A 10,219-nucleotide genomic window follows, 5' to 3' on the forward strand; every position below is an offset into this window, starting at 1 on the left:
ACTTCCAAAATGTAGAGCATGAACCTGCTAAAGAGACCCCACAAGTCAAGGAAATAGGGAAATTAATATCCAAACCTGGACAGTTGTGCCTGTTTAATGCCATATTGTTGCAGCATGAGAAACAGACTTGCCAGATTCACTGGGACCTGAACCTGGACATCGCTAACCCTTTCTCCTCTAGACATGTTACTGTCAGTAGTAGAAGCCTGGTTCCTACAAAGTCATTAGAAGAGAGATATCCCTTTCCCCCCCCCAGAAGTTTAAGCTCAAAGTACTCGTGTATGTAGCAGGATATACTAAGTTGTAGCTACTGCAAATTGAGCATACCTGAACATTTAATGGTCTGGGTTGTACTCTCCTTCAGTCATCTGACAAGCAGCCTGAAATTGGGACTGCCTTGATTAAACCTGGGTGTTTGGCAAAGATGCAAAGAGAGCAAGAAGACTGTTTGAGGAATCTGGATTTAAACTATGGAGTAAAAGAATTTCCTTCCCACAAAATGATACCGGTACAATCTAATTGGTTTAGAAACACCTTCAGTTAAACTAGTATAGTCTTTTTTACTTAGATAAGGTTTTAGTCATATGTAAGTTTATATTATGCTATCTGGGTACTTGGATACCATAGTGCTATGCACTTTAGGTAGAAAACAGGTGATGATACATATCACCTGCATACACGTAACTTAAATGGTTTGACATTAGGAAGTGAACTAGTATTACCAAGGAATAATAGTTTTCAGATAGGTTCCTGGCCTTGCTCCCAAGACATTTTCTACACAGAAGTTAGAGGGAAGCAATGCAAAGCTAAAATTGCCCAGCACTCCTGGCAATTTTCTTAAATCATAGATTGTCCAAGAGATGATGAAGAGCATCCGCTTACAGTAGTTGATGATGATGCTCTCTTTCCTCAGCCCATTGTTCTCATTCCTTCCCTGTCTGTTCTCCGCCGTTACTAGAATGACTGGTGGCAGAAGCAAACACATCTCTGTGCCTCAATGAGTGCTGATCGCAGTCCAGCCTATCAGCACAATCTCACTTGCATTGCCAGTTTAATGCCAGTCTGCTATGTTAGATTGAAAGAGAAGAGTCAGAAGACACAGAAACATGCATTGTCTTTTCTTGCCTCTGATAGCGTAGGAGTAGTTTCAAAAGAGCATGGAGAAAGGCCTGGGGTTTATGATGTCTTAATTCACTGCATCAAGAGTCTCCAAAGTTCATTAGTTAAAGTCCTAAATCAGCTTGGAAACTGATTTAAATTAAACTGATGTGACTTTTGTGTATAGGCATGCCACAGCTGCTGTATGTATTTGAATCAAATCCAGAAAGGCAAAAGACCGGTGAAATGTACTCGTTTTGATTAGCGTTGTTTGAGAAGCAAGTTTTTAGAAGTTTTCTAAGGAAAGGGTTGGCTCTTCTGTGAGATATCTATATTCACTCACAAAGAGAATGAATTGATGTTTACTAATCACAAGATAACTAAAAGATGAATGACAATAGCAAGTAAAAACTCTGGTTTCTCTACAGCCAAACATTGAAGGAAATCTCTGCATGTTTGGGGGAGCTAGTGACTTGTCCCCCTAGGCATGATGCAGACCAGAGCTGCTACCTGAGAAAGCAGCAGGGAGAACTATTTTGAAAAATTAGTAAAACAGTGCAAATTTCAGGAAATATGAAGAGCACAGATGTCCAAGTCTGCAACAGTTTCATTGCCTAAACATGTAGAGCCTACTTCCTGATTTCTCTGACTACAGAATTGTGGTTGGAGACAGTGGGAATTCAGCAAGTTCAGTATAGACCTGTTATGAGTGCTTTAAAGGTAATACTCAGTTTCACATGAAGACATCAAAAGCAATTTAAAATCTGAGAAATCCAAAGTACAATTTAAAAATTAACTTAATTCAGATCAAAACCACTACAAGACCTAAACCATAAATCTGATGAGAATTTCAGAGTCAGGACACAGTAATCTCTAGAGATCCTTAATTGAGGGTTTCATTAACTAATAATTTTTTAAAATAATATAAACTTACCTCTGAAATTCATCATTATAACAGCTGTTATACAATAATTACCAGAGCTTGTCATGGTTATGTTGTGGGTGAATTCTGAGTCAATATAAGATTGAGAGTAAGACAATTAAAATCCATTTGAAAGCAGGATATCACAGTTTGTTTGCATCTATGTTTCCAGTCTAAAGTAACAGAATGAAACTATTTCATAATGCAACTTCACACGGAAACAATTTAAAAAGAAACAGTAGTACTAATAAGGTGCTGGAAATCTTGTCCATCTAAGGCATGCTAAATAAACCGCTGAAAGGTCCTGGCTCCACATAGCACTTAGAGTTGAATTTTGGTAATGCCTGATTATCAGTGTGAAAAAGTATCTACAAACTATGTAACCTAAACTTGCTCTTTTCAGCTTGGTACTGGAATTCACTAATCACAGAAACTATATATAAACTAATATAAACATGAAAGAGTCAAGCCTCATTAATAAAGATTATTCATTTGAATGTTATACTTTTATCACTGTGAGTTTGACATGTATTCACTAATGAAATATGGTAATCCTAGATGAAAGAAACAATAAAAATATTATAGCATGCTGCAACATATTAGCCTATATTGTTTAGACTATGTTAAGAGTGTTTGGAAGGAGTTACATATTTTTATTTTAAATTAGAGTTTCATTCTTTTCCCATTTCTGAAGCCATGAGTAATTAGTTATATAAGAGTGTGCAAACAGCTTTTAGAGGACTTCACTACATGCAAAAGACCAAAATAACTCTTCTATAGCTAAACTTGGTAATTTTATCTAATGACCTGCAAAGAATGAAAGCAATTTTTGTGCATTGTAGCAAAGGAAATTTGCATTTGTAGCAAAGGAAAAGAACTGTTTTGTCTTATGTAATGTTTCTAGTTTTGCAGTCATAAGATTTCAGCTTTAAATATACAGCCTCATTTTATTTAAACATTTGTCTTCAATTTCAGTTTCAATCTCATATTAACTTGAATCAGAAACTTCAATATCTAGAATTACTCTTTCTTTATATCTATCCTTTGTTGTGCAATGTGATAGGTATATTTATACTCCTTATTTTCAGATTCCTCGTCATTAGAGTCTGATAAAGGCTCACTGGGATCTGATAAAAGCCACTCGCTCTTCCTCTCTTTCCTCCTTTTTCTCAGTCTTATTGCTATATTGATTAAGTAGTGTCTCTATTCTGTCTTCTGCAGACTTTTTTTGGCAATGTGACTAATACATCTTTTTACAGATACACCACATTTATAAATAGAAAATATCAGGCATTATTGGGATACTTATTTCATACCTACTTAGTCTAAAACTGATGATGTCTGTAGCTTCATTTTCCTCACTTTTAGTAGTAATTGATTCTAAAAGACTAAAGAGAAAAGTCAGTATTTCTTTTAAAGTATCAGAATGTCTGGAATTTTGTCTGTATTTTTGCAATGCTTGCTCTGTTATTTTTTTCTTGATCAGTGGCTATATAGTATTTCCCTTTTCTTAGTCAAACCTTTTATATATGTAGCTATTTAGGGTTTTTTTAAAACTTCCAAAACCGTCCTGTTTCATATTTCTACTCCTCCTCTCTTTTTTTTGCAAAAGACATTTCATCGATCTCTTCCTCTGTATTTTAAATAATTGTAAAATACTAGCTCACATCTTGAACAATAGTTCTTCATATATTTTCATGCTTTTCTTATCATTTTTGTACAGCATTTCATGTTAACCAGGTAATTTTTTATTGTCTCATTATGCTTTTCTGTAATGTTGATCCCTTCATTCTTTTTTCCACAAAACAGCTAGTTTTCAGTTTGAAGCATGCTTGGGCTTTGTTCTTCATAGAATAAATGCAGAGTAGAAATATGCTGTATTTGCACTACCATGCCATCTGCACGATTTTGCTTAAATAAGTATAGGCTACTAATAAATCCCAGCAAACGTAAAGCAATGTAGCACAAAACTACTGTTGTGACAAGTCTCATAATGCCTCCTATAAAATTTCCTCCCTGTGCCTTAGAAACTTTCCATTTTTATCAGTCTTTGCTCTCCTTTACGCTTCTGCATGGGTATATCTGCCTGATATTTGTTTTTGCCTCTGTCAGATCTTTGTGTGTTACCACTTTAAGTTCAAGGACTGTCTTACTTTCAAAAAGTCAGCAAACTCATGATAGGAGTTTTAGTGTTGTTATCAAAAATAACAATAGACAGACAGTTGTGATCTCTCTGTCTTAATATTGATAAGAAGCAAAATCTCATTAATGTTTTAGGTCACATTGATTGACTCCTACCTTGCCAATATTGTGGCCAAATAAGTAACCAACCATTTCCAAAGACTGATCTTTGTTAAGTCATTTTCTAGCCATGCAAATGTATGACAATAGCACTATTCCTTCCCCAAAATAAAGGCTGGTGAACTGGAATTTTGTGATTTATAATGTAATCACTATGTCCCTGCTGGCAGTGTATACTGTTAAAGCCTTCGGTTAGTACAATATACCATAATTCTTTTTTTCCCATTACTTTCAGAAACCCGGCTTGCTATAATTTGCATTGTGTGTTATGCATCCGTAAGTTAATATGTCAACAATAATTATTTTGAAAAGTTCACAAAGCTTAATTTCCAAACTACCTACTTTCCACCATAGTCTAAGCCAGTTATTTTAGAATGGAAAATATATAGACCAATTAAAAGTTTCATGTCATGAATTTTTAAAGACAAATGTGTATACTGTCATTTAAATTGTACAGTGTATGTTATGTTTAATTAGTTGTGTGCCTTATATAAATAGATTGTAAATTATTCTTGGAATGAGTGCTTTCATCCTCCAGTAGAATATGCATAACTATTGTTGATTTGGGGGCTATAGAGTTTTCTGTGTACATCCAGTAAGTGATGCTAACATACAGTATCTTTTATAAACAGACCTCTTTTTGTCTGTGTTAGAAGAAAGAGCCAACTCAAAGAATCTGATAGTCTTCCAAAGAAAACATCTGTTTTAAATATATTTGTTTGGATTCCAGTCAGCACACCTAGGACTTGCATAATTAGCTTAGACTACAGAGTTCCCTTTTCAGAAGATATGTTTATATAAATAAGCTGTGAATTTTTCATTAAGCAAATACTCTCCCTTTTTTTTTTTGTAATTGGAAGTCCATGTTTGTATTTGAAAATAGGCTTTTGTAAAGCAATGATTAACTGAGAATAATTTTTTCACCACATTTTTATGTAACATTCATTGTACTGTATTTTGTATTGTGGAGAAGTGTCAACCACATCACATCACATCAGTGTTTCAGTAAATGAGTAGACACATTTATAAAGATGCTTTTGATAGTAATTGTTGGTAATTAATTAAGTAAAATATAAATTTTGTACCTTTTACCACTTTTTTTATTGCATACTCTTTTAAATGTACATAATAGACTTTAAAAAAATGGATATGGTAATAACTGTCTTGAGTTTATCCTTCCTGAAGATATGATTAACTAAAAAATGCATACAATATAATGTTTATTTCATCTTAGGCAGAAAAGAAGAAACACAAGCTCAGTTAGTAGTGTTTTTATCCACTCATCTCATGCCATGCCACACCACATGATTCCACTGAACCAGAACCTCTTATTATACAGCTGTGGAACATTAAAAGAATTCTTTTCTAAAACTGGGTTGATGATTTACACATACCTTTGGTATTAAGATCAAGCCTCTCAGATGTTCAGACATTCACAGTTGGGAATGAAATCTTTTACTTTGGTACATATTCAGCCTGGAGTGACACTTTCATAATATATACTGCAGGTGTGCCTTATTACAGTAGAGCTGAAGTTGGTATTTCATGCATAAAAGTAGCTTCTAAGCCATTTGTAGTGGCTCATACTATCTAGATGAAACTGTTCTTAATCTGACCCCATATTCTTTATATCATGTCTGATTACACCTCAGATCTAGGTCTGTGGTAACAAGTTAAGTCTATTTTGAGTGCTTTCATCTGGGGTAGCATCAGTCAGTGCTGAATAATCTTGAAACCTCATTTATGCTCTCACTACACAGAATACTGTCTGGTGTGAGAAGTGCCATCACACATTTGTGTGGGATTTGTGTTTTTCTTGCCATTGTCAGATTTTTTTCAAGCAGAAGACTGAAAGAATGCTGTCAGTGGTTTAATTTGTTCATTCTGTTTGAAAGAAGTTGGCTAAGTGTCCCTGTTTCTGGTTGTGGGGAGTTTTAATCAGAAATTAATTCAGATTAATCATTTATATTTTTCAAAAGCAGTTGTGTACGATAGTGCTAAGCACTATGGAAATAATAACGTTGACTGTTGACTTTCTTTCAGTATAATTTAAGTGATAATAATACAGATTTTGTTTGTTTGATGTTCTGTAGGTGTTTACTCTATTATGGATTGCTGACTGGATGGTGCACCACTTCTGGAAAAAAGGAAAAGATCCTGACAGTTTTTCTATCCCATATCTTACCGCATTGGGAGATCTACTTGGAACTGCCTTGTTAGCCATGGGTTTTCATTTTCTGTGGCTCATAGGTGACAGAGATGGGGATGTTGGAGACTGACTATTCCAGTGGATGCAATTGATGACTTTTTCCAGAATATTAAGAAGACTGGTCATTCCACTTGAAGGTCCTCAAAACAATTGTTCTGTTTGGTATGAGTAGATCAAATTGACACAGATATAAAACAGCCTTAAAGTTTCTGGTTTGCTTTGTTGTTGTTGTTGTTGTTGTTTTTTTTAAAAAAAGATGGACCTATGCGGATATTTGAGATCTTTACAATGAAAACAAGGAGGATTGCTGCTAGTTGAAAACATCTGAGTAGACACAATGAAGGGCAGATCAATCTTTTACCAAGTTTAACATTTTTAAAAGATCTGGTCTTTTAAAAGAACAATTCATTACATACAGTGTGAACTAGAAAAATCTCTAATTGATCATTCAGTGGTGATGAGGAAGAGGGTGCCAATCAGTAGCTTGCCTTGTTTTTTTTCTTCCCCAAAACAAAGTGTATATATTTTCATCTTACCACAGAAGTGGCTGGTAGACCTCAGATGAATTCAGTTTTACCAACATTACCTGACTAGTTGATAATATGTTCCTAACTTGCAATTTTAGTGCTGTAGCTCTCTGGCTGTTGCAGATTTTATATCAATAATAACTATTACAGTGATCTGAACCCTGATTGTCTAAACATTTTGTCACATGCTTTATTTTAAATATACTAATATGACCATCAGTATTTGTAAAATTAGACACTTGAAAAGTGTCTGCAGAATTAAGCCCTTTTACTTTTTACTGAAAAGAGCAACCTAATCATTTTGCTGATGTAATTTATTAGAACCGATGCATAGTAAAGGCATAGAATGTGACACTGATCTGATCAAAAATAATGGATGAATAATTAAAACTCCTTGTGTTGAAAACTGCATTTTCATTTAGCTACTGGAAAGATGTTTAACTAATCAATATTAATGGTGTTGTGATGGCACTGATATTTGACATACTTAAAGAGTATGCCGGTATTTTGATTTTAGTCAAATATTTAGAGGTGTTGATTCAAATGTAAGTATTTATCCCTGATTAAAATTTGGGGTATAAAAAAATATGTTGCCTTCTTAGGCACTTATAAAGTTGCATAAACTTTTAAAATTGCAGTTATCATCTATGTCGTCTGTTTCTTAGCATAAATCTCCATTGTTGCTAACAGGATTTCTGCTTTAAAACTCTAGTATGGTCCATAGGGAAAAGTACTGCTCCTGAATGATTTCTCATGTTTGTATACCTCACTTTTTCATATAATACATTGATCAAATGGGGACACTGGTTGCCACTTTGAAAAAATGTACTAATTGCTCTGTTTTAAAAACTAGTGAGAGTTCCTTACAGCATATGTTTTTAAAGACCATAGAATACAGCCTAAATACATGATTGCATAAGCAATTCAGATTTTAAATATTATGATAAAACATTTTAAATTTTGAGATTTTAATTAGACAACTAAATACATATATCAGCATATGTTGTAATCCTGTAAACATTAGTCATGTGAGTTTATGTATATAAATTGTCCCTTTTAATTTAATGAGCCTACTCAGATGAATTAAGTTAATCGTGTGCATAAGTGTTAGTCGGACTTTTGTAGGTGTTGGTCACCTTAAACTCTATGGAAATTGAAAATGTTTGCAATTCTGAAAATTAAACCAGCTATTTCAGTGCCTACACACAGATTTAGATGCCTGACATCTAGCACCCCATTTAAACATTTGTATTTAAGCTTTTTCTTACAGTTATGATAACATAGTTGGTGGATGAATCATATGTATTATGTCTTATGTTATATGAGCGAAAGATGACGTCTTTCTAAATTTAGGTTCTCTGACTTTTCTTAGTTTATATTAATGTTATTTAAAATAGTTTCTTGTATGTAACATTGCAGGAAATACTCCTATTAAATTGTGTAAAATGGACTAGATGTAACAGGTTTTGATTTTTAATTTTTTTTAGTAAGGGTTATTTATCTTGGGTATAGATTTAGATGCACAGTTATTAATTATGATACAACTGTCATCTGAATGAACTAAACTGCCATTTTAAGTGCTTTTCTTATTGGAGTTACTGGTTTTTAAAGTCATTTTTGATGAATTGCAAGATTCTTAAAAATTAAAATTTCTTGAGATACTTGACTGACCTGTGCTTATGTGATGCATGAGTGCATTATAGTATTTAGTCATGACAGTATCCTTAGTGTGTTAAATATTTTCCCAGAAATAAATATTGGTACAGCCTGCTGACCAATGGGTGACTGATTAGATGGCAGAATTGAGGAGTTGTCAAAAGGGACAAATTCAGTGAAATTTGAAAAGGGGACATACATTGACAGACTGGGAAAATCTGAGCATGGAAGTAGAATAAACGATGAAACCAGTGTAATGGAAAAACTTCAAGAGGAGGAGAGTTGTTGCATGATTGAGAGAGCAAAATCTGTACCGTGGGAAGGAAAGGTGCAAACCTTCACAGAACCTTCCTTATGAGAGGCAGGAATATAATAGCAAACAGAAGTCAGTTATTTGGAGAAAAAAATAAAAGACAAGGCCAAACTTATTTTTCAGAAAGGGAAGAAAAATGAAACTGGTGATGGAAGAAGTTGGGGAGACTTGCATGGAAGGCGAGCAAGAGAAGTACTTTGGAGGTAGAGGTGGAAAAGGGGTACTTTGGGGAATGGTGGAAGTGAGAAGAAAATAAATGCTGTCAGTAAGGTATGGTTAACAAAAAGTTTAAATGGGGGGAAGTATGATATTGATAAAGTGCAGAAAGCCTAGACATCTGGAAGAGAAGGAATAGATAATCCATGGTGCAGGAAGGATTTTGCTTCCTATGTTTGAAGAGGTATTTAAAAAACTTACACAGGTTTGGCAATTCTGCTGCATGATATTATGAAGGGAAAAAGCTCTTATCCACCAAGCTTCTGGGGGGATATTATTCCCTTGCATGAGGGTAATAAGGAGGAAGGCACTAAAAAGTTCTTGGATATCAGAGAATCTATAGTCTGCTCAAAAACTGAGCACTCCCTAGACCAATTTTAACTCTAGGCAAGTCAACCTCTCTACAGTCTCCACCAACATGATTTTTAAGCATATCCCAGGAATCGCTAACTACTCCACTATATTTGTGTGTATGAAATGATACAAAAAAAAATCTATTCAGGACAGGATAACGTGTCCCTTTTTTATACTATTCAAAGCATACAATTGAAAGGGACATGCTGCAGCATAAAGCAGCCGTATTTTATAATCTTGCTGATAAAATGATCGCTCTTTGTATTAAAATCAGCAAAGTGTTTTGCTCCCCTACACCTGCTAGAAGATGCTTTCACAGCTTCCTTTATGATTTCCAATCTAATTAGGGCTATAGTGAATTCACATCTATCTGCTTGCCAGTATCTAGCATAAAGAATTCCTTCTTTCCTGGTATTTTCTTTATGACTTTTGCTCAAATCACTTCATTCACCATTGTCTTTCTTACTCAGGCTCTTAACCTGCAATACATGGTACACCTTCTCCTGCGACTGCTTTTACCATTTCCATTCCTTGACTACTTAAAGCAGCCAGAAGCTTCAGCTGCTCTGGCTTTATGAGTTATCATCTTTACCTGAAGCCAAGTAACTGTCAGAGTGCTCTTA

The 10,219-nt window shown here is 34.5% G+C and overlaps 1 protein-coding gene across 1 annotated transcript in view; it reads left to right on the forward strand.

Moving 5' to 3' along the window:
* The window catches only part of SLC41A2 (solute carrier family 41 member 2), a 63,026-nt gene extending 54,303 nt beyond the window's left edge, over window positions 1–8,723 (forward strand). The window contains exon 11 of the mRNA XM_026117999.2: window positions 6,415–8,723. Coding sequence (XP_025973784.1) covers window positions 6,415–6,600 — 186 coding nt within the window. The 3' untranslated portion in view covers window positions 6,601–8,723. The remainder of the gene's footprint in view (window positions 1–6,414) is intronic.
* The last annotated feature ends 1,496 nt before the right edge of the window (window positions 8,724–10,219 follow it).

Source organism: Dromaius novaehollandiae, chromosome 1, assembly GCF_036370855.1.
Source record: "Dromaius novaehollandiae isolate bDroNov1 chromosome 1, bDroNov1.hap1, whole genome shotgun sequence".
Taxonomy (NCBI): domain Eukaryota; kingdom Metazoa; phylum Chordata; class Aves; order Casuariiformes; family Dromaiidae; genus Dromaius; species Dromaius novaehollandiae.